The sequence below is a fragment of the Anarhichas minor genome, unplaced genomic scaffold (genome assembly GCF_050575085.1).
Source record: "Anarhichas minor isolate MPS153535 unplaced genomic scaffold, ASM5057508v1 ptg000023l, whole genome shotgun sequence".
Taxonomy (NCBI): domain Eukaryota; kingdom Metazoa; phylum Chordata; class Actinopteri; order Perciformes; family Anarhichadidae; genus Anarhichas; species Anarhichas minor.
The window spans coordinates 3,202,923-3,228,442 of record NW_027466469.1 but is presented as its reverse complement, the minus strand read 5'-3'; the positions used below and the strand labels follow the sequence as shown (position 1 = coordinate 3,228,442).

At 44.2% G+C, this 25,520-nt stretch overlaps 1 protein-coding gene across 1 annotated transcript in view; it reads left to right on the top strand.

The window, feature by feature from the left end:
- arhgef10la (Rho guanine nucleotide exchange factor (GEF) 10-like a) overlaps positions 1–25,520 on the top strand; it is a 97,499-nt gene that overhangs the window by 7,872 nt on the left and 64,107 nt on the right. Inside the window, exons 3-16 of the mRNA XM_076097024.1 lie at positions 3,021–3,181; positions 5,249–5,344; positions 5,459–5,586; positions 6,801–6,896; positions 7,649–7,757; positions 8,929–9,029; positions 10,075–10,152; positions 11,385–11,564; positions 12,679–12,795; positions 17,706–17,798; positions 18,816–18,986; positions 20,982–21,127; positions 21,970–22,133; positions 24,661–24,776. Coding sequence (XP_075953139.1) covers positions 3,021–3,181; positions 5,249–5,344; positions 5,459–5,586; positions 6,801–6,896; positions 7,649–7,757; positions 8,929–9,029; positions 10,075–10,152; positions 11,385–11,564; positions 12,679–12,795; positions 17,706–17,798; positions 18,816–18,986; positions 20,982–21,127; positions 21,970–22,133; positions 24,661–24,776 — 1,756 coding nt within the window. The remainder of the gene's footprint in view (positions 1–3,020; positions 3,182–5,248; positions 5,345–5,458; positions 5,587–6,800; positions 6,897–7,648; positions 7,758–8,928; positions 9,030–10,074; positions 10,153–11,384; positions 11,565–12,678; positions 12,796–17,705; positions 17,799–18,815; positions 18,987–20,981; positions 21,128–21,969; positions 22,134–24,660; positions 24,777–25,520) is intronic.

Sequence of the window (25,520 nt, the reverse complement as noted above, 5' to 3'; positions counted from 1 at the left end):
CCTTGTGAAGAAAAAACAAAACTCTGAACATTTATTTTTCACAAGCCCCCCCCTCACCTCGTCGTAGTCAGTTGGAAAGCAGCAAAAAGAAGGGTGATGCTGTAAAAGTGTGAGACAGAGCCAATCATAATGAGAAGCCATGAACCGAGAACTTCAAGAGCTATGTATCAAATTAAGAGTCTGTCATGTACAGAATCACTTTGGGGGGTAACACCAGGGTGCATTGTGGGATTGGTTCACTGCGAGGGGGTGGGCAGTTGTTTACAGAGGAGATTTATGACCCGAGGACAAATAGAGCTCCATCGGTATGGTCAGCACGACGCTTGTGCAGTTATAAAGAACAGCTCTGAGAGAGAGAGAGGGACCGGGGGGGCGGGGGCAGAACAGGTGGAGCTGTTGCAGGTAGCGCCGTCCTGGCACAGTAGCTGAAGGGAATGGAAACAGATGGAAGTGTGAGATTTGCATTCAGGCAGCTTCTCCTTTAAGCCGCGCTCTGCCCCAGGCTATGTCATTTGCATTGAAAAATGATTCCTGCTTCTCTGCGTGAGCTATATGACTCACTAGGGCTCATAGGCGCAGATAAGTTGTGAGGGGGTGCGCAAAGATATGCCTGGATCGATAGCTACACCGCTCAAATCACTCACGGGACATGAACGCATACAGTCAGGCACACACAAGCTGTATATATCGCTGTTGTTCTGGCTCCGGTCTTTTTCCGCATAAGCAATTTCAACGGCTAGAGATCAGTTTATCGTAAGAAACGTGTTGACAAATAGCTCTTTACTTTGTTTTCATGTGGGTGGGGATCATTTCTGTTCTTTAGATTGAGATGAATGATCCGGCATCAGAGAGAATGCAGCGGAGTGATGCTTTACAGTCTTTTGCAGCTTGACACACGCCGCGAAAACCAAATGCCTACTATCAGCAGCTCTAATATGACATGTCGACAGGGCATTACTTACACCAGGGAGAGCATGGCACGGACTCAACCAGACATAGTTCTATATCTATACAAGGTTTATAATGTTTAGGGCTGCAACTAACGATTATTTGCACAGTCGAATGATCTGGTGATGATTTCATCAATTAATTGATAAGTTGTTTGGTCTATAAAATGTCAGAAAATGGTGAAAAAATCTGTATTTCCCAAAGCCCAAGACTTTCTCAAATCTCTTGTTTTGTGCACAACTCAAAGATATTCAGTTTACTGTCGTCACATAGGAGCAAAGATTCATGTAATAAGTGATACGTTATTGATAAATTGTTACGGTTCTAATAATGTTTATAATGCTATACGTGTATTTATTTGCATGCATCATTATATTTACATATAACTTTTAAATTCTTCATTTTGGACAAGATTGGAGCTGTTGGGGTTTTGCTGATATAGCTTTTAGCATCAGCATTTTCTGTGGTTGACACAATCTAAATCACACTCCTGTAGTGAATCTTACCTCTCAGTATTGTGTGTATGGTAACACAGATGCTACAAACTACCTACTGTTATTTATTTGATCATTGTCTGCTCTGGGCATGCTTTCCTCTCTTTCTGACTCATAATACATTGTTCACCTGATCCTGCTGCACCCGACAAGAAAAGATAATGTTTTGCAAGATGGTTGAATAGATAGTCTTCTTCCACTGCTGCTGTAATGTATAGTAAGGCTGCCGCCTCAACAGCTCCAACTTCATGGCATTTTGTGCACATTATTTTTTCTTGCCTGCCTTGTTCGTCTCTTAGCCGCCCATCACTCTTGAGTATATAGCTGCTGCTGGCATTGCAAGCGTCGCTGAGGTGTTTAGCAGAGGGACAGATTTAATTAGTGTCGATGAGACTCTCCTCCACGCTGGATCCTGTCATATTATCAGTCATGTGGGGGAGGACATCTCTCACTGGCAGCATCAACACAGGCCATGTGATAGCTGTATAAACAAGTCTTTCCCCTGTGATGCCGGAGTCTGTTTTTAATAGCTGGTTCGGGGCATGTTCTCATTCAAAAAGCCAGCGGTGATTATGGTAAGCCGCAGGCATGACAGGTAATGATTTGACAGTGCTCAGGGCCAAGTGAAGCAACTCAAGCAACAAGCAGTGTGATTATGTCTCTTCTTTACACATGCGGCCTCACAAAAGTTCTTCTGAATAAGTAGATCAGCAACTTATCCCACAGCTTGAAGACGTCATTATTAACGCAGCTTATTAAGAAACAGTGGCTGAAAGTCCCGAATAATGGCTTAATGGAAGCCACTCTGTAATTCTGAATATTTTACAATTTTCAGTTCCACTAAAGGTCCTGTCTGGGTGGAACAGTTTCATGACCAAAAGCTACATATAAAGACTGAAATAAAAAATGAGGACAGCACTCAGAGAGGCCTCTGCCTCTGCTAGACAATCATCTAAATGTGTTATTTGGTACCGAAAATGCTGAAATGTTAAACCTGTATCTGACTCCACAGCTGCATTAGATATAGAAAAGGGTAGGCAATCATGGACTCCCTGTGCCGGATGATTTTCATTCACTTGAGCGGTACTTTTGTGTAAATTTGTGAAAAAGTAAAAAAACAAAAAAAAGCCTATGATACAATACTGAGTCATTCCATGAAAAGTTTGGATCCACACTGTGATTAGTGTCCGCTTGTTTAAATGAACTCGCTTCTAGTAGTCTTGTTCTTGTCCTTTATTTCCTCCAAATTTCATTGGACTCTTTTTTTTTTTTTTTTTTTTTGCTAACCATCAACTAAACAGACCAACAAAGAGGGACACACAGCACAGCCTCCTGGATGGAGACAAACCACAGCTGTCCATGTGGAAAAATACCGTTCCTACTAAAAATATCACAACGTCAAGATGTGTCCTGTCAGACTTTAGGGAGTGTGTGTGTGCATGCTTGGATAGCAAAGAACTATTCTGACCCCCACGTCCAGCCACTCTGCCTCCCCTTCCTCTCAGTGAAGTGAACTCCTAATGAGGCACATCGCACTCTGTGTCAGTTTGAGTGTGCTAATATTTGGGTACCTTCCAGGGCCTCCGAAGCGGAGCCCAGCAGAACCTCAGCTCCTCGTGTGGGACAGGAGCTCCAGAAGCTTCCAGTGGTGCCGCCAGCTGTGGAGACGGCGACTGATTCAGGAAACCACGGAGAAGAAATCGTCAAGGAAAGCTCCGATGCCGAGGACACCTCTGAAGGTACAGAACACAATCATATTTACAGGGAAGTGCACCTTATATTGTACATCGAGGGTTCAATTTCAGACCGAAGGGATCAAATTTAAGCTTGCGTTGGGATTCGGGCTCATTCCACCTTTATATTACAGTGTTCACATCGTGGATGGATCTGTTCGAACACCTATGGGTCTCCAGAGTTGCGTAAACAGTATCCCGCTGCTACAATATAAATTGTGTACTATTATTTTGTTAGGGCTGCAAATTGTATCTCTTGACCTTGATCAAAGGTGGCAAGAACACCATATTACCGGCCTACGGTCATCTTATGGTTCATCGATTTCACACACAGACCTACACACACACACACACACACACACACACACACACACACACACACACACACACACACACACACGTATAGACACATCCGTGTGCACAAATATGCACCCACACTCTATTCAAACATTAACGCACATATTCTCCGGCATGATTTGAGTTCAACACAGACATGACATGAATCCAATTAATTCAGGATGAGGATCAATAGAGAACCATTTCCATGAGGGAAAATTGCTTTTGGATTTCGACTCAGTCAGCAGTGCAGCCGTTATTTGAAGGTGGCTCAGAAATGAGAGATGTAAAGAAGCCCTGCAATGCTGCGCCACATTTATTTTTTTTATGTCCCACACTTCTGATGTATTTTCACACAGGCCTCTGCTGTCATTTTGAACGTGTATATTTAAACTAACGGAATAATGCAATTATATGAAACCTCTCTCCTAGATATCTGATTACAATACAGAAAGGAGCAACCATTTGTATTGATGTTAATGAGAAATCTACTGCAATGCTGTTTGTGTGTTTTTTTTAAATCTGGTACTCCAGGATTTATTTTGCATAATGCTGCGATACCTGCTGTGGAGGACAAAAGAGACGAGAAAGAAAGACTGCGTTTCAGTTTGACGAAATCTAGTTTATAAGGATCATTATGAATAATTAAGTATTTCCTGTTTGTCAAAGCAATCATGTCCCTTCACTCCTCCAACGTGGCCATGGCACATTTTGATGTGATTATCTGACACTGATGGCAAACGCTTTCCTGTTGTTTGTTTTGTGTGTGTGTGTGTGTGTGTGTGTGGGGGGGGGGGTTGTTCGTAATGGCAGTGTTGTTTTCGCTTTGCCTGCAGTGCCGTTTTGAACCGCGAATGAGTTTATTGCAATGTCACAGTGCCGCTGCAGAGAAAAGTTAAATAAAAGTAAGAAAAAACACAGAGAGAGGAACTTCTGGTTGGAAATAACAAGCCGTGTTCCCAAGAGGCCCAGTCACTTTGCAGATATGCTGATAGTCGTCAGGCTGATAGCCCAAATCCACTGGTTCTCTTCTCTATTTGAAATCCTCTCTGAATGCACAAGTGCAGGCAAGTGAGCGATATATATAAAGAACATTTGTGTAGCTAATCCTCTTTTTGTAGAGAAACAGTTGCTCTTTGTTCATCTCCTGGATTCTATCCAAGGTTATTTTGAATTTTCAGACTGCACTCCATGACAGAAGACACATCTCCAATCAGATTAATTGAAAACAGTGATTGTTGCTGCTCGGGGGCTTAGGAGTAAGTGTTACAGACAAATCACAGTTTAAAACCAAATCAATAAAGCTCACTGAGCTAAATTAGGCTGAAACACTCTCAAAGCAGTTAATGACAAATCCTGCCAAGCGTGGAGATGGAATGGGTCAATAGCTCAAACAAGCTGGATACAATCACGTCGCGTCACGGACACAGGCATTATGGCAACATGCGCCAGCCATGTGTCAGATCTCAAATGATACAATAAGTATGTAAATATTGAACGGCTGAGTAAATTCCTAACCAGAGGCTAGAAGATCTGGCGTCTTTTATCTAATTCTACTTCGCCAAAAGGCTTCAGGCGATGTGCGTGCCCGTCTTTGTGTGCGTCGATTTTGGGGGAGAAACGTAAAAAGACTGATCTGACAACGGGAGGTGCGACTATCAAAACAGAAGAGGGAGATAAAAGACAGAAGGCAGCACTCTCTTCTTCCTATTTAAAACACAGTGTTTGTTTACACAGTTCCACGTGCAGCTCAAGCTGAATCGCAGACGGCGGAGGCTCCAGAGGTGATCTACGATGACGTTCCAAGCGAGGGGCCCCTCACTCCCGATGAAGGTCAGTAGCTGTCGACAGAACCGCGCGTGTGTGCGTGTGTGTTTATGGACGTCTGTCCCATCGTGAATCTTGACGTGGAGCCTCTGATGTGTGCTTCGTTTGTGCGTTTAGCAGATATGATCTATGAGGATGTTCAGAGAGACAGCGGTCCTCCGGACGCCGACAACGGATGGAGCTCCAGTGAGTTCGAAAGCTATGATGAACAGTCGGATAACGAGACCAAACATCCGGCACGGAGCAAGGTAGTGTCAGCGAAGTGTGTGTGTTTATCTCACACAAATAAACCGCCTCTCTTTATTCCACATGACCAGTTTGCAGCACTTAAATAACAATCAAAGAGAATATTTCATCGCCTGCTCCTCTGGCGCAGTTGTCTTTATTAATGTATAGAACTGGAAGGAAACTATAAAGAACATGAAAAATGAACAGACCGTCTAGGCCTTAAACTATCATTGTCGGATGAAAGTAAACAAGAAGCATTTCTGTTTAAAAAGCCTCAGATCTCAACCTCTTCTCTGCCAAGGATGCTGCTCATCAGTGTTGTGCAGCACGGCCACACAGTGTCAGTCTTCCACATGATGGCACTGTGTGCACATTCACATTGTGCTGCGTTTCCGTTACGCTCGGCCAAGCCGTTAAAGTGCATGCGCCTATGCAGGCATAGGGAAGATATGGAGTCGTGCTGATAGAAAACTATTTTGCTGAGTCGAATCATTATTAATGTATAGATTTATACCCAACTCGACATATCTTTACATATTGAAGGTGTTTATGTATGGATATGATTCCATTGTAATCCGAGACAATCCTGAGTTAAATCCGTGCTTTGAGAAACGAGGGAGACTGAAGAGGGTAAGAAAGTAAGGCTGTTGTATCGGCACAGAAAGTAAGTTGCTCAGGTAATTACCTGAAGGTGTGATGTTAAAATCCCCCACAGTTCACTTGGCATGCTCGTCCCAGGCCGCTGAACAAGAAGGAAGGATTCAGCTGCACTGGTTGAACAATTAATGAAGAAACCTCGACTATTAGGGCAATTTGGCGAGCACGTGCTTAAAAAACACATCGTTTTTAATTAGTCTCGCCTGATTAATCTTCACTAAGTGTACCTGGAGTTCTCTCTTGTTCAGTTTACTGCTTTAACACGAGGAGCCCGGGAAAGCTGTGATAGAGTATGCTTCTTTAATAATTGCCCTTAACTGCCTAAATGGCCCATCCTTCAATAAATCAGTGTCCATTAGCCTCATAACCCCTTTTGACCAAAGCAGTGCTCCAAGCCTTCACTCTCCATGCTTGTGATTAAATGCCCTTTGTTGCGTAGCATGTTTTGCCTTGATCACTTTGCCTCCGTTTCCCTTTTCCTATTTCCTCTCCCCTACTTTTTCCCTCCTCTCTTCGCCTTTCGTGGCTAAACGCGACCTGCCTCCGCGCCCCGCCCGTCCCTGTCTAACACCTGTAGCGCTCTCCTGATGTGTGTCGCCTGAGGGAACGGTGTGCCAGGACCAAACGCGAACTGGCCACGAGGCTGTCTGGCAAGCACAACTATGACATCAAGGTATATCTCCAGCAGCGAGCGGGAAAAAAAACACACCGCTATATCACACTGTTTCTTCGCAGAGCCCCAATCACTCTGCTAGATGTTTGTCAAAAGGATTGATGATGACCCAGAGCTGAAATATGCTGTGTTGTATGCACAGCTGACTCACAGGCTTAACTGACTCACTGCACCATCCTTCCAAAAGCTTTCCTTTGGACTGTGACTTTGCTTTGAGACTCTCTGTCAGTCTCTCTCTCTTTCCCTGCCTGGCTTAACATCAAGACGCATTTGTGGGACACATAAATAATTAAATAATATTCTGTGTATTTACTTCCATAAACACCAGTGCAACTTTCCGCCAAATTAATGACCCACTTTCCTGAAGTAGCATCATTTAAAAATACTACCACCCTGCGTGTATTCTTGGTCTGGGGAGTCTGGTTGCCGGGGGGCCTCTGCGATGCTCCGGGGTGGAGTTTGTGGTCAAATGAATTCTCCCACACTGAGCGATGATGCGGCTCTGATGTGGAGCTCACTCTGATACCATAATCACTTGATGACGTGCTCATAGGCTCTCTGATTAGAGGCTGCACAGCGACCCGCAGGGAGTCGCAGATGGTGAGATTCACGATGAGCCCTGCGAGCGGCACTTCTCTCCGTCTCCCTCCAGGGGAGCACCGTAGGTTACAGAGTCTCCACAGCGCTGCACTCTCCTCGCACTGTAACGCCAACTCCCTCGTTTGTTTTTACCGTCTGCTCCTTCCAACCAGGTTCAGCAGCTCATGAAGGCGGCGAGAAGCGGAACGAAGGATGGGCTCGAAAAGACCAAGATAGCCGTCATGCGCAAAGTCTCCTTCCTGCAGAGAAAAGATCAATTGGGTAATTTAGGAATGTGTGACAAGTTTGCAAATGTTGGCCAGCTGGCTTTTTTTTTTTTTGGGATGAAAGTTATACTATTTTTTTATAATGGGTATTGGTTATGAAGTCTGGGTTTTAACTTCTTACAGTTGACTCTTTGAGTTTTTTGTTTATGTGCAAAGCAAGGAGAGCCACAGTAGTGTTCGAGGCAGATCGTGGAGAGAGCCCTACTGTTTCTTTATACAAATCCCTTCAGGGGAGAAATAAAAGAAAGATCTCACTGATTGTAGCCATAATAAATAAAACAGACAGGCTTTCTCAGTTTAAAGACAGACGATGTGGTCGAGTAAAGTTTCTGATGTGTGAGTAAGAGATGGATAAAGGAACTCGTGCGGCGCAATGTAGGTTGTGTTATAGGAACCCCTGCCTGACAATAGAGAGAGATTACCATCCATTAATGGAGTATCGAGCAGCTCCATAAACCATAGATACCAGACCCACGCCTCAAACAAATCTCCGAGCCATCACAAAGAGGTAAAGAGGCCAGTGCTGCTATTTTTAGGTGTTGATCGAGGGGAATCTGCACGGCATTATATTTCTTTCCCACCAATCCTCTGTTATCATTCCAAAGTCTTTAATTGGAACGGTGGAAGCTTTTGGTCTCCGTGTCTTCATGGTTACGGGTGAAGTGGGGATTTTTTTTCATTTTTTGAGATTGCCGAATGTCTTTGTGCCAATGCGGAGATGAGAATGTGTTGGATCATGTTTTTGCAGACACACTTCTGTGTGCTTCTTTTACTCCTACAGAGATACAGTATTGTTTTGAAAGTTTTCGCTTTTTTTTTTTTTTTTTTCGGAAGCCTTCTTTGTCTCTCTCTCTCATTCTCTCTCTCTCTCTTTCACTCCTTTCTCTATAACTCTCTCTCGCTCTCTCACTCTCATCTCTTTTTCAGAGACTATAGAAATCTCTTCATATTTTCGAGGTAATAAACTTAGTGGGTCGCAATGTGTCTCCAGCTGCAGTGAGATTTGAAAGCTGCCTTTCTGTTTTTCCCTCTCTGTCTTATTCTGCCGCGCGCGCACACACACACACACACACACACACACACACACACACACACACACACACACACACTTTCTCTTTTTTAACCTTTCTGTATGTTTCTCCTTCTTTATGTCTGAATGTCTGCAGAGGAGGAGGATGATGCCGGATACCTGGATGTGGCTGTGTCAGAAGTGAAGCATCCTCCTCCACAGCTGAGCCCCATGCCAGAGGGGCTGACCAGCCACCAGGTGCACCTGACTGTTTTTGCAACAATTTATAATAATAATAAAATGTTAATAATATTTATAAAGATAACTTTATTGACACAAAGACAAGGTCCAAAGTTGTCCTAAATTCAAACAGACAATACAATAAAACACAGTAATAAAATCCCCCAATACATTTGATTTTATGTTTATTTGATAGGGAAAGATATACATAGAGAATTGCGCAACAGTTTTCCATGTAATGTATCACAGTATTTCAAGTTACTGCTCATTTCCAATGCCTGTCCCTAGAAGGGCCTTTACATGAAAATGCATAAACAGCTTTTTCATATCAAAAAGGCAGAAATCAGCAAACTGCAACCGCATGCAAACCGGAGCAGTTTAGTACTATGGCAGAGCAGGTGGGCACACTGACACTCACGAACGTTTGCCTGGCACTACACCACCGTCTATGTTTAAGAAGCAATCTCATGCCGTTGTTACAGGCCATGGCAAATCTCTGCGTGTTGCTTTTTCTATAAACCACTAGTGGGCAGTACATAGCGGTGTACAAAATGCTTTCAATATCGCTATCTTTATTGTAACACATGCCACGAGCAAGCACATTAGCTTCAGACATTTCTTCTTATTATTTTGTGATTGAATGTAACCCCCATATGCATTAACATGTACTGTACTTACCATCATCATCTAACATCATTTATGTGAACCTATTCTGTACCCAGCCTCACTCTAGGCTGTCTGACTGCACTGTAATTTGCCGATTGTTATTTCAGTATTCTTACATGTGCTATATTCTCTTTATCCTATTTAGAAAAGCAGTGTTTTTTTACAACAGCTACTTAACGTGACTTCATGTCACGTGAAATCCTAGGATTCAGAACTCCGATGGAGGCCTTGTTCAAACAAACCTGCTTCTCTTTGAGTCTTTCTCCTCCTATGACAAGCGTGTGATTATAGTGCAATCCATCACCCTACGCTGTGTTAACTGAAAGCACACAGCACACTGCAGCCCCATCATGTCCTCTTAGTGCTCGATTTCCTGACTGGTCTGTTGTCTACGCAGGTTGTCAGACGCCATATCCTCGGCTCCATCATTCAGAGCGAGCGGAGCTACCTGGAATCTCTCAGGAGGATCTTGCAGGTGAGCAGTTTAGTCCCTGTTGTCCTCCTCTGCCACATGCAATATCTTCACTATTTAGCTGTTATGAATTGCGCTGAACAGAAAAGCGGTGATATCCATCAAATTACCGAGGTGTCTCAGCATAAATAATCCTGATAAATCAGCCCTCCTCATTTCGGTGGCGCTGGTCTGATGCTGAGAGAGAGAGAGAGAGAGAGAGAGAGAGAGAGAGAGAGAGAGAGAGAGAGAGAGAGAGAGAGGTTCAGCCTCTCTTCTTTTATCTCTCTTTTTAGTGGGGAAAAAGAGAGACTTGTTATTTCCTCATCAGGAACCTACTGAAATGAAATCAGCAGCAATCGTTGGCTTCCTTAAGCCAAAATATTTCACTGTTAAGACACAATGAGACACCTTTGTTGTTGAGTGACATACATGATTGCGTGTGCTACTTGGGGAGGTTTAGCTCTTTTGAAATCCTTCTTGTTATTCAGAGAGTCCCGCCGAGTGTCTCCAGACAAATTACATACAACAGCATGAAAGGCCACAAGCAAAGCAAGAGAAATTAGACATCGAGGGTTGTAACTGCGTGTCATTATTGCCGTGAAACAGATCGCACAGTTCATGTTGTACTGCCTGTCCATGTTCCTTCTGTCCATGATATTATTTGCGGAGATACAGTAAGACTTGCAAAGCCTCAGCAACAAATGACCACCGCCGTTGTTTGATTAGATTCATTTTTTGTGTTAAATAGTGTATCCATCGTGTACACAATATCTATGCTTCAGATTCAAAGAAGTCATGTTTACTGGCTTCCACAAAGAATATTGTCCACAAGGAGCCTGTCAGCTCCTTTCTTTCAGCCATGCTAACGTGCCCATGATTGCTGACTGAAGAATCAATCAACCATGTCACCATGTTGCATTTTGCATTTGTAACTCAGCGAGGAGCTGCTTTTTTTTGCCATTATTATTCTGGCTTTTATGATTACTCGTCACCTTGAGTTTTGAACATGTTTGCTAGTGGCAAACGATGTTTTGCGGGCGAATCCTTCGGAGTGATGTGCTGCCGGGCACCATGACTACATTTCTTCATTTTCTTTGATTTATAGGATATTTGTCTGCTACCCCTCAGATGCTGCTGAAAACAAGAGATGCTTAAAAGAAGGTGGACTGCTGATTCATTTTCAGCACCCGCCCCCACACACACACGTACATCAACAACAATAAAAACCCAATTTTCTCTCACAATCTCACCAGGAATACCAGAGACCATTGATGGAGGCTGATCCACGCATCTTGAGCCCAAGAAAGATCCGGCCTATATTTTACCGAATGAGGGAGATCACACAGTGCCACTCCATGTTTCAGATTGCTCTGGCGTCCCGTGTGGCCGAGTGGGACAGCAGTGAGAAAATCGGAGACTTATTTGTTGCCTCGGTTAGTGTGCATGCATGTGCATGTTTTTGGTACATATCTTCATGTTTGTGTAACAGAAATGCAAACTGGAGGCCTATTTGCTGTGTGTGTGTGTGTGTGTGTGTGTGTGTGTGTGTGTGTGTGTTTATCCCTTTCTAACATTGCCTTGCATTCTGGGTAAAGGAACTAAAAATTGTCTTGGCATTTCTATCTAACTGTATCACACAATCGCTGCTGCCAGAGTTATAATGAGCTGCAGGCTTTAGGATGAGCAAACAGGGATAGTTTACCCCAAACATGCAATCAATTACAGTTGTGATGAATATCTCCTCTGCATCCAACGCTCTCTGGGATACGTGTTTACACATTCTGGCTCGAGAACCGTAGTGTACAGTGTGAGTTTTCTGTTGTGAGTATCTGCAGCATGCTCATCCATAAGGTCCGCTTATTATTTGCCTATTAGAGGGGCTGATTCGTCCCTCTCCTCCTCTGCTGGCTATTATCGGGCTGTAACAATAATATCCCAAGACCAACCATCAAGTGAGAAAGGATAGTGCTGAGACTGTGCGCTCCTCATTGAGCTGCCCCTGTGCCAATGTATCTATACCTGCGTGTAATATCTTGTAGGAGTATCTGAGAGGCAGGATCCTAAACAAAGAGGGTTGCTTCCTTCATGCGATTTGTTAACTCCTCACCCCTCCTCAAACTGCCACCATCAGCTGCATGGTGTGAGTTTAATTGAGAAGAGGGAATAAACATCTACTGCACAACACACACACACACACACACTCTCTCTCACACTCAGCCACCTCATTCCTCCTTGCCCAACCTCTTAAATGGCTCGTGAAGGGTGTTGCGGTGACTGGGATAGTAAACAAACCAATTTTTGTTTTTAAGCACGACACTTAAATGTCCATTTTCTTGTCTCGCTTTACATTGAAATTACCCTCGGGTCGCCCCGCAAACAGGACGGTTAGCCAAACATTCAAGATGTCAGAAGAAATTACACGGCTGCGTTTGTGGATGCCGGTGTAAGGACAACATAGTCAAACATGGCACAGCAGCAGACCTTGTTATTGTCGGGCTGTTGTTACTAATTCAGATTTAAAAAAATGCTTGTTTCTGTTTCTTGCAGTTTTCCAAATCCATGGTGCTGGATGTTTACAGTGAGTACGTGAACAACTTCACCAACGCCATGGCTTTGATTAAGAAGGCGTGCATCTCCAAACCAGCTTTTCTGGAATTCCTAAAGGTGAGCTTCAGCTGTGAGCACAAGTTGTAATGTGTAATGTTTTTTTTTCTTCTCGATTTTAAAATCAAAGTAAACCAGCTGTGTTTTGTCTCCTTAGTTTGCTGCTGTGTTGTGTTTGTTTGTTGTCGTGTTCATCATATGCTGAAGCTAGCAAAGCCCCAAAACTAAAGGCTTAAATAATACATAACTTGCTCAGGTCTCCAAAAGAGACAAATAATTCAGTGTGTAAAAAGGTGGTTTCATACACAAATTAGATTACATATATTTACATTGGATGGTCCAAATGGATTTTGCAAAATTGTGTTGTCCACCGTGTAGCTTTCTCTGACGTTGGCAATTAGATTGAAGCGCTCTATAACCCACTGTGCTAGTGAAACCCTGGAAGAGTCCAAGATTGTCCTTGAAAAGCTTTTTTAATATTAGGATTCACAAAAAACACGAGGACATTGCAACACTTTGTTAATTTGGTGGTTATTAATGTGAAATGGAAATTGGAGATTCAACGACTTTACACATACCAGACAAGATCTGTTGTACTGTTTACCTAACGCTTCAGATATTAATTAAGGATCACGAGCGAGGAAAAATAATGCCAGGGTGCAGGAAGAGTGCCAAGGAATTATTCAAATATGCTGAGTTTAACAATTCCCTGTGCGCTCAGCATTCATGCATGAGTACGACCTGGATCATTGAGCTGTAATGCTGATTTACAGAAGCAGATCCCACAGCTGACAGCCCTCCATGTTCCTCCAGATAACATGTGTCCTCTCCTTTCTGTGGAAAGGTTCCTCTGTCCCTCCCGCCGACTGTTGCAGCTCTCACCGGCAATGTGAAGACAAACCAAATAATGAATAGGCTTAGACACAGACGGACAAAAGCCCACTGAATCAAACCAGCAGACTTCATTCTGCTGGTTTTAAAATATTATGGAGGCACTGACCGCATGCACATGACCATGAGCATGCAAGGCAGATTTATATGGATAGGGATCATTAAATTCATTGTTTGAATAGAGTTTGCAGAAAAGTAATATGAGAGCTTTGCAGAGAAGCATCTAGGTGAGTTCAGTGTAAATCAGTTGTTTTTGATATAGAAGAAGTTAGCAAATCAATTTTAATTCTCTGGATGAATGTTCGCTATTGTCCAAGCAACATTTATTTTCTTTTGTACACTGAAAAAGAATATTGAAACGGCAAATCAGAACGAAAGAGAAGTTAGTGGTATTAGAAGCCGTTTAGTGTGGCATAGCATTATCCAGGTCCGCGGTGAGAGCTGGCGTGGAGTCATCTGGCACTTGGTTGGCAGGATTTATTACTGAACCTGCTGGAGGTGTAATGGGCTTAATCTAGTTCATATCAGCTATAGAGGGAAATGTCCACCTGACAGGTTCAATGACATATCCAGGGCGGCCCATTGCCCCTTTTTTTCTTGACATCAAAAGTAGGTGTCAAGGGTTTTAACTCAAAATTAGCAAAATGGAAGTTCCAACTCTTCCAGCATACTGGTAAATGCTGATATGGTTGCCTGGCAACAAATATAATTCTACTCCGTATGGTAGGTGACTTTGCCAGAAAGACATTTTACAGACCAAAGTAGAATGTTTCTGATTCATGTATCACAACTAGACGTATTGCTACTGCATTGGAAGTTGTACAGTAAGAGTTGGTTACAAGCGTCCGTAAATATGGTATAAATAGTCACTAACAAATCCAATCGGTTTTGTCACAACCTGCACTATTTTGCACAGGTTTTGCCCACTAATGGGATAAAGCTTGACCTCGCTACTCTGCAGAGCAGCACACTCAAATTTGCAGCCTGCAGAGGCTCATTGTGAGGAGGCCACTGTCAGCGTTCAGAAGGCCGGTGGTTGTTTGGACGGCGGGTTACTTGCCTCAGAACCTCCAGCTCACTCTCCAGAGGATACTAGAGGAGGAGATGTGGGAGAGAAGAGATTCACAGCAGAGGTAGTCATGTGTCCAAAATATTGGACTCAACCTGAAATGGATCTGTGGGAAACCTGAAGTGCACGAAGGACACAGAGAACAGTCAGCCCAGGTCCAAATTGACCCGCGAATAGTAATGCCCGATCCAAAAAGCATCAGCCTGAACAGACCCAAACAGAGAGAGAACACCAACACTGGCAGCGGCATGACCAGTTAGCAAGCAGCTGCAAGTAAAAACTTCTCAGATCACTCTCTCAGTCGTTCTCCTGCGATGATTATAACAAACCACCAGATCAGAGCTGATAGCTAGTCCACTCTGATCTGATTGGCTCAGACATATTTACACACAGAGCCTAGATAATACAACAGGACCCCACCTCACCTGGTGGTTGTCAGTTCCACCTCCACCAACTAACCCCGAGCTGTTGGGTGCCTTCTGGCTGGCTGCCTCTGCTTTTCCTTGCTCCCTTCATGGAGACACATTGGCAGCTTGTAGTTGCCTGATATGTGAGGCAAAGGCTGCACTCCCTGGTTCTCCTGGCCACTTCTTCTACTTGGTAGTGAAGGATAAGTCCATCACCCTCATCTCAAAAAGACAATGGTGAAATATATCAGTCAGGTTTCCCGCCGTTGGTCCAGGCTCCAATGGCAGGTTTGGCAGTTGTTGTTTTTTTCCCTATTGGTGATTATTACTGACAAGACATCAACTGAGAAATTCCAGGTCATGTCCTAAGAGTTCAGTTAGCTGAACTACTGCTGCATTGATATGATCTCAGGCGGTGTTATGGATTCATACACCGTCTGTGCTGGACAGGTTTGACTGAACATGACTGCCCTCCAAAAGAGAGATGGAGAGTTTCTCCCTAAAACTCCTCTCACCCACAACTGCCTCTCTAACCGGCACCACTCAACTATCTACAGCGCATGAAGCCGGAAAGAGCCCATCTCTCTCTTTACATCTTGACCTGTTCAAGTGTGGTGTAAGGATTTTTTGCTTGGTTATTATGTGTCTGTCCAGTTACTGAACATTGGATCGTGCAGATAAAAATTGCATCTTTGATATCACTGCCTTCCTACCCTCCGCTGTGATGTGATAGTTGTGTAGCTGCTGACCGCTTGTGTCTCCTTCTAGTGATTGTGTAAAAAGGTGTCATGCTAGTCCGGTGTTTGCACTGTAGCTATACCAAAGGGCTGTGACTGCTGCATAAACCAACTTACTGCAATACAAAGTGAATTGATGCAGAATACACTGGCAACCTTTCTTTTACCCATGCCTGAAAATAACTTAAAATTGATTTTATTACGCAATTTAAAGGCAATTTTGAAGTATATTGACCAGTGAGAATGTGTCTTTGTGTGTTGAGTTCTGTGTAAATTGAGTCAAGCTGTTCCACGTGGCTCCCCACAGGTGGAGCCCTCTAATCTTTGCATCCTGCCACTCTACAAATGGCTGACTTCATGGGAGACTAGTTCGCCCACATTACTCAGTACTCTATATAGGGCTAGAGCAATTGATTGTGTGGTTAAGTGCATGACAGTATGAGTGAACTCCACAAGTGGCTGAGCCTTTAGAGCCTGTCAGAGGGCTCTACCTGTGTTTAAATACTAGTTACAATCTGTAATCTTCGCAGAGAGACAGTGACTGAAGATATGTTGATGTCAATGTCATCGTGACCAGAAAGGTTGAGGTATTCATCATTCATGTTAATAAACTGGAAGCATTAGATACACTCAGACGTTTGAATTTAATAGACTGCAACATGAAGTGCTAAAAAAACACCATATAAGAAGTATATAAGAAGTGGACGAAGTCACTCTGACGTCACCCATTTGTTTGTGGACTGACGTTTTGAAGCCTCTAATTCTACATTTTTGTCGTCGCCATCTTGGTTTTATGCACCCAGAAATGACTTGAGAGCTGAGTACAAGTGTAAGCTGAATAAGACATTTTTAGGCAACCAAAAAGTTGCAATTATCTTTCACAAACTGAAAACACTGGCAACCTGTCAACCACAAGGTAGCCCCACCCTAAAGCATACTCTGCTTTATGGTCTATTTTACTCCGAATGGACCATAACTTACTACATGAACATCATGCTGTATTGAAGAAGACTTGAAACTAGAGATTGAGACCATAAACTCATGTTTACAATGTTTACTGAGGGAATAAATCAAGTGAGAAGTAAAGTCATTTTCTCATAGACTTCTATAACGATCAGACTTTCTGCAGCCCCCTGCTGGCCAGTAAAGAGAATACAAGTTTATGTCAAGGTTGCCGCCTGGAAAACACACATGTAGTCTGGATCATGATATAATAGTTACCAAAATCTCAAGCAGCGACTTGTCTCATATCAGAATATCAATATCAATCAAATTCATTTTGTAATATGAAGTATAAGTTAAACAGATATTCTAATCTGCGTGTATCATCTTAAAAGTGCAATAATAGTTTTCTAACCCAAAGGAACAATAAGTATACTTTAAGCTAAAAGAAAACAGATTATGTTAGCGACTGCACTGTATAGCAGATGATGTGAGATCTCTTAACTTTCAGCAACAATTTTCTCTTTTTTGATTTCTGTCTCACAGTCGATCTTATCCGACCTTTACTACCATACCCGCTATTAAATGTGCCCAGTGATTTGCCTTTTCATACAGATGGTGTCATCGTGGCACAGACTTGACACTGCGCCGAAACAATTTCCTTCTGACCTACGCCCACAGTAATACATTAGACATACAACCCTCAAAAAAACCTCCTCTTAAATACTCTCATATGACTAAGAGACCCTGCTTTACATACCTTATTCACCCACTCACCCGCCTACACAAGGCTTACTGAGGATTCTGACAAGCTCCTCTTAAAGTAGGCATAGCATAGTTTCCTCTTAATGGCCTTTCTGTGCAAGAATGTTATTCCAACTGCATGTTCTGTTAACATTTTACTTTCTCTCTTTCTGTTTCCAGAAGAAGCAGGCGTCTAGTGTTGACCGGATCACTCTGTACGGCCTGATGGTTAAGCCCATTCAGCGATTCCCTCAGTTCATATTGCTCCTGCAGGTACAAAATGTTGTTTGTGAATGGCTATTCATTTGTTTTAATTAAGTGAATCCCTTACGTTTCACTAGCTAAACATTTCCAATATGAGAAAGGAGTCAAATTAAAGATTCAGCTGCACATACACTAATAAAGATGCAAAGCTGCAAGGTTACAGAATCGATGATGGAAGAAGTTGTACCTCACATACATTTACACTAAAGTTAGCTTGAGCTAGAAAAGTAGCTAGCCACATCAGTTTTTCATAATGCTGGCTTTATATCCTCCCTGACTCTTCCACTTTCCATTCTGAGCAAAGATTTGGATTTGAGCTTGACTTGCTGGATCTGCAGAAGCTCATTTCATCCCTCAGTAGGCATTGATTATCCATGAATTCAAAAGATAAGTTATGAATGTGAATCAGGCATTTTCTTCCAGTATAAACTCAGTACTCCAAATAGGAAGGGTATGTATTAAATCAAACATTACAGGGAGCTAGAGCTCAAGGCATCGCGGTACATCTGAGATGCATATCAAGACAATACCAAGCTTTCACTGGGTCATAGATGCAGGGCAAACATAGACATGCAAGCCACAAAGCCTGCGCTTAGTCTAGTTTGTTTTAGCCAACTCTGCTTAAAAAAGGGTAGAAAGTGGAATACAATGAGCTTCACAAAGTCTACATAACCACTGCAAGGACAGTGTGGTGTACACAGTCAAATCCGCTGGTATATGTGCCAGTCACACACCTGAACTCAAAGTGAGTGCTTGACGTCAGAAAGAAATGTCAGAACTTTGAAAAATGTCCCCTCTTTGCTAAAATGTCCTCATTATACAAAAATGCTTCCACTTACCAAAAAATGTCAGAACCTTCAAAAGTGTCCCTCTTTGAACATTTCAAAGTAAAGACAATACTCACAGAACACATTATTTATATTGCAGTAAACAGAATAAAGTATTGAATCATGAACAGAGAGTGGTTGGAATTCGTTTTTAACTTTCAGGGTCTTCGTGTTAAACTTTGCTCATGACCTTTTCCAGGACATGCTTAAGAACACACCGAAGGGCCACGTGGACCGCCTGCCCCTGCAGCTCGCCCTGACGGAGCTGGAGATGCTGGCTGAGAAGCTGAATGAACAGAAACGAGTCGCCGACCAGATTGCAGAGACTCAGCAGCTTGCCCGCAGCGTCAGTGATCGCCTGCTCAGTAAGGTGACTGGATGCACATGCACTCCCACATGCACGCGTACACACACACACACACACATGCCCCAATCAAATCAGCCAGCCCCCTGCGCCCTTTCACTCCTCCGCGTTGTTATCGCTGTGAGCCAAACACCTATAAATTAAACTAGTATATGGCCATCGCTTGTATCACTTTCCCACACATTAATCCAGGGAGGCATTTTTATTTCGGGGTAATTATCTCCTAGAAATGATGCCCATTATCATTCCCAAACAGTCACCAAATGCAATGGCAGAGGCGTTGCCTCTCCATCACCACACTGAAATTACAGTCCTGCCGCTGCAAATCTGAACAAATGCTGCTTTGAATAAGAAGAATTAGGGGGTAAATGAGACATTTAATTGGAAACTGTACGAGAGCTATCTCTTTCACCCTGTCGCTCTTCCTCTCTCTCCACTTTACCTCCCCTCTATTCCCCTCTTGCACTCCCTTGCTTACTTTCTCACTCCACTTGTACACTCTTCTTCCCTTTCTCTAGTGTGACTGTATCTTCCCCTCTCTCTCTCTCTCTCTCTCTCTCTCTCTCTCTCAGTCTCCCCCCCCCCCCCCCCCCTCTGCTCTTTCTATCAGCCCTTGCTTTCCAGGACTCTGAGATGAGCTGATTCGCCCAATCTCTTCCACTCCACACAGAATTCCATTTGCCGCGGTGACTCTGCAGAATTCCAATAGGAAACAGTCCCCTCTATTGCCCCCATAACCATCCAATGAAATATTCATTCTTTGTCTCAAAGTATCTAAGTCGGCGGAATAGGACAGATAACAATGTGAGTGAAAATGGGTTTCGCACACACTCCCACACGCGCACTCCCACGCACACACACACACACTCGTGCAATGCCCTCTGTGCCTATTGATGCTTGAAGACTTTAAGGGTGTATTCTTATAGCGGCCCAACTCTTGAGGGAGTTGTACAGTTTTGTGGCCATCAAACGGCAGTCCTGCACGGACTAATGACTCATTCTGTGTTCTATCTGAGCCACGGCCAAGAGCAGCTCCAGATTGCCTGCAGACAGGACATCCTCTTCTGTGGAAACGTGGTCACATGCGTTACTGCACTGCAGGTTGTAGAACGGACACAGCAGAGAGAGATTCTTTACTCGCTAAAATGTGTGCCTATTGAGCAAAACACAAACGCCAAAGTATCAGGATGTGAGGGCCATATTTGGACATAACCTGCTGCTTGCAGTATAAATTGTGATGAGCCTGGCTTAGATTGGCGCAGTATACATAAAAATATTGACTCAGGCAGTCATAAAAGAAGCCGGAGCAAAGCGATAAAAAAAAAAGAAAGAAGCTTTTTGTTGCTATTTCCTTTTGCCGTGCAACATATGGATGACAGGAAAGCACAGCATGTGCTAAAATGCTGTAGCATAAATTGCATCTGTTATGGAATTTATTCACTGTGTCTGTGTGTGTGTGGGTGCATGTGTGTGTGTGAAGGTGTGCATGCAGCAAACTGTTTAATGCGTTTGTATCCATGTGTTGTTGCCTTGTTGCGGTGGAAAGGATTGTGTGTCCCAGTGCTCACGAGCTAAGCCAGTTTGACTCACCACCACTGGTAGCGGTATGGTTGATAGCACGCCGCAGACAAAAGGACAGAATGATCTGAAGGGATGTGTTGGACTAGTTTATTTAGAAAAGCCGCTCCTGTTACGCCGTTAAAGTTTGTCTTTAGGTGCCTCTCGTCACGTGTGTGCAGGCCAGAGATAGCGAAAAGGACATTCCCTCTGTCACTAAGTTGGATGAACGAACACGCTAGGGATGCGTTTGTGCCTTGTGTGTGTGTGTGTCGTTTGTACATTAAATAACCTTCAGCGGCATGAATGTGTCGCTAATCCCTGATGAGACATCTCTTCCTCCAAGGCCGACTCCTGCGTCCTCCGGGCGTCGAACTCTGGAGGACTGGCCCTTTGTGATGCTGTCTCCACCAACCTCTGATCTGATTGCTGTGTCCCTTTTAGCAACTGAACTCGGAGCAGGGGTCACTGGTCCTTTGTGAGACGCTTATTGAGACGGTGTACGGCGAGAGGGGACAAGTCCTGAAGTCGAAGGAGAGAAAGGTCTTCCTCTTTGATGATGTGCTCATCTGTGCCAACATAAATGTCAAGTAAGTCCCTCTTGTAGAGCATGTCGAGCTAGATGCCGTTCAAAAATACTTTGCTAATGCGTTCGCGATGCTTAGTTCTAACATGAAGTTAGTCTGCTATACTGCACCGTTAGGAGAAATAGCTATTAGGTGGCACTGCGCTCTAATGTGATGCCCTAGGTTTTGCAAGGATATTTTGGCAAACTGCATTGCAAAGAGAAATAGCTGCAAGGGGTTTGGAGCCCTATCTGGAGTTGCAGGAGCTTTATCAGCTTTAAACAAATGGTAGAATGCCTAACTACAGCTACAGGAGTCCTAGATTACTGACATAAAACATTTTTTTGGTTTCATTCCAATTCATCTTCTGCGACAGCAACATTGATCACATCTCTCTCTTTCCCTCCCTCCCTCCCTCACTCGAAGTAAACAGGAAAAGGGATTTTGTATATTTCGCAAAGCCCCTGTCAAAGATGTTTCTTAAAGCCCTCTTGTTCAGCCTTCAAAGTAATTATCGCTCCACGTCTCATTCAACTCGAGTGTCACGAAGTTGACTTTGTCTGCCCTCCAGGATCTCGACAAACCGATCACAATGTTGATTGTCTGCGTGATTACAGGAATACATGAATAGCAATGAACTCCTCCTCACAGCCAGGGGTACAATTTTGGCAGGGAACATGGGTGATCATACGGATTCTAATTCCCACTCCCGAGTCTTCTTCATGATATGTCTCCTGCTACGGAGCGCTGGGTGTAGCGCTGTTAGCAGGATGCGGAGAGGGGAGGGAGGGGAATTTCTCTCAGGTTGTTTTCCCTTAAAAAACTCTGTCCTAATTTTTGTATTTTTTGGTCTCATCTCTAATCAGGGGGCCTCCGGATATTAGCAGCCTGGTCCCTGTCGGCCCCAAGTACACCATGAAGTGGAGCGCCCCCCTACAGCAGGTGCAAGTAGTTGAGGTGGGCCAGGAGGGCCCTCAAAGCAAAGACACCCTCTTCCAGCAGAGCGGGGCCAAGCGAGCCTGCACCTCAGGTAAATAACCAAAGAAAACGTGAATCGGTCCTATCTCGTTCCTCTCCCTCGTGTGTCACCCTCGAGATAATCTCATCACTTGGACTGACTTTTAGTGTCAGCCCCTTACTCTGACTCAGCAAGGCTAATCTGTTTCTGTTCTCAAGTGTCCCGCGGAGGGCTGGAGACGCATCCGCGCTGCTTGTCACTCTGATTGAGGATGTGTTTGTGAGGAGGACAGTGATGACGGTCACTCGTTCCAATCTGCCTAGGGTGTTTTATCTTGGAGAGAGATGAGGGTGCTGGAGAGCCCCCTGCCTCAGCATCCCCACAGTCTCATTTCACTCTCTGATAGACCATAAACACACCAAAAGTAGACTCATCAATCTGCAGAGATTATTCCCTCCCTTTCCAGGCCCAATTAGAGAGCCAGTATAGCAGTAGATAGGAATCGGTGGTTGAAACACTAGTTCTCCCACCAGCCCTCAGTAAACTCTGGTGTATACAGAGCTTGAAGAGATCCCTGATAAATGTGCCATGGGAAAAGGGAGATACAAAGCCTTATCAGGCTGTAATGGTACAGGCTTTTTAAAGTTGCAGTTCCCTGACTTAAATATTAATGGTGCCTTCCTCAAAGCTACCCGTGTCATTCTCAGCAAGCAGCTACTGTTTTGAGAGCCGGTTCCGATTCTCTACGGATTAATGATTCGCTTTTCGCACAGGTGGTGTGTGTACTCACAACTTTGCAGCAAAGGTTTTGGGGATCATTTAAGGTTCGCTCTCAATGCGGCTGTCTCTCTTCCTTTTTCCTTGTGTCTAACTCTGCAAATGTTATGCTCCAAAGAAAGAGCTGGATTCTTTTTTTTTTCCCGCTTCACTTCTTCGACACGCTGCAGTCACCGTAATCATGTCGACGCAGAAACCTCCCTGAACATCCGTGAGACCATTCCCCAAATTTTCCTTCAGACAAGCCTGTCCCATCTATTTATAGTATCATCCCCTGTGATGTCATTCAGTGGGGTGTCTACTCTAAATCCTGTGCTCCCTCAGCATGAGTCAAAATGGAGTCATTTTTCATCTTCTGCAGGCCCCGGTGCCCTCTTTCATTGAAGAAAGCTGTCCTTTAGGGAAATGCAGGCCCGTCTCTCTGACTCTTCCCCCTTCGTCTCTGCCTATATCTCCGTCGGACCGTCTCCTTCCATGTCTCTTCTTGTCAACGCACAGAAAAGCCCTCCAATGTTCATGCTCTTTTTTTAGTGTCAGTTGTTTACTCTCACGCTGCCTTACCTTCATTCTGTCCCCATTTCACCTCCCTTATTGCTGCTTCGCTTTTGACCCGCTGTCTGGAGTGCAGTTTATTTATTTTTTTTTTTTGTCAGAAGTGTAGCAGTGGGGCTTTGGCTGCGGATCAGACAAGGGTTTTGATGCCGTTGTGGAAAGCCGCATTGTCTTTAAATCCACTGGCTAGTGTCATTGGCACAGCAGCTGAGTGCTAGATGCAGACTTATTCCAGAGCAACCTTTGGGCTCCGGCCTTGCACACCAGTGGGCTACGTGCCTGGCGGCCGATGTGAATAGCCATGTCCGAGTATGAAAACCATATCCTGCCTCACCAACGGGATTACGCTGGATTACAACTCAGCACATTCACCTCTCGCGCCGTAGCCAACAGCCGGCCCCAGAGGAGACAACGAACCTGTATAGGGGTCCAGGCATTCCCTTTGCAGAGGACAGGAAGACATTGTTCTCGCGGCTCGCAGCACACCCTTTTGTATTCAGATGTCTCACCTATTGATTTCTTTGCACAGTTGACAGATGTCACTGGCGGCCCATGACGAAGATCCCATTAAACCCCAAAAGCTACAATAGAGCTCTTTAAATGAACAATGCAAGCCCACCACTCTCCTTCTCTCACCCTTTTCCTCTTATGGTTTTACTCTCACTCCATTTATGCACGCGGACAGACAAAAGACAGCGGGTCCCCTCGGAGGAGCAGCCTCGCTAAGCCCGCCTACCGGCTCAGCTCTTTCTGCTACTTTATTATGTGGCAGCGGTGACAGTGCAGGACAGCTCAGGAGCAAAATCTACCTGCAGAATTTAATTAGGCAGTTCTGCTGCTGGGGAGACGTGGGCCGGGGGAGCCAGGACGGGGGATGGCAGACAGGAGGAGACACAGCTATCGATTCGCAGCAGCAGGAGGGAGAGAGAGAGAGAGAGAGAGAGAGAGAGAGAGAGAGAGAGAGAGAGAGAGAGAGAGAGAGAGAGAGAGAGAGAGAGAGAGAGAGAGAGAGAGAGAGAGAGGGCAGCCGGCCTCAAATCGATGCTGAATTTTGCGTCTAATGAGACACCTGCATTGCTTTTGGCCAGCAAAAGGGCATCATAGCTCCGAATAACAGTTTCTCCATCTGATTTTGTTTTTTACTCATAAATGCATTCTCTGTAGTTCAACAAATGATGAAGATCGATCCATCTGCACATCGAACCTCTTTTATTATTAGTGCCACTGATATCACAAACTCTGAGGCTTTGCTTGTTTGCCCACTTCTCAGGCAAAGCGTTCCTCGGCCCTCCACGGCTCTACCAGGAGCTGCAGGAACTGCAGCATGACCTTTCCGTCGTGGAGGAGGTCACCCTCCTCGTGGGCACTCTGCAGGGGATGTACCAGGTACCTACATGTCACTTCCTGTTACACCTTTACTCTGCCTGGACCGTCTCACATGGGGAAATGTGTATCATACAACATATAGCCTATAATGCACCAAAGTCAGCCGAAAGGAAAGATCTCAGGCATGGTTTGACTCAATCCAACTGACTCTGCAGGCCACGCCACTGAAGTCACAGTTTGTTACATTTACACAGCACAAAAACACAGCCCTGCTCTCTCAAGGCTTTCTTTAAGAGCTCACAGATTGACCTTCAAATGTGATATTCCCTTATACAAACATTGCTTTCAGTGTCACGAATTGCTAGTTTTCTGGAGATATTGACTGAAAATACGTGTATATGAAAGATGGAATGTTTTCTGTATGGAGCAGACTACTTAACAAGAGCTCCGAAGCCCTGATGACAGACCAAAGAGTCACAGAGGCAGCAAAGACAAAATTGAAGTATGCACAGCAAATTTGAATGACCGGATTCAGTGCACACTAAGACATCAAGTCTGGATGGTACAAGGAATAACCATGTGGGGAAATCTCTTTCTGCTATCTCTTTTAAAGAAATTGTAAAAAGGATTCTTGATGTTTAGAATGTGATCACAGAGCAGCCTCATGTTCTTCTTGAATCATCGATTCCTAAAAGCATGAAGTCTCCCGTCTATCTCTTCATCAACAGTGCCACAATGTTGAGAAGGAGATTTTCCCCCTGATATTCCAGATAGAAGTGTTAGATTTGCCATGTTGCAAAAGGA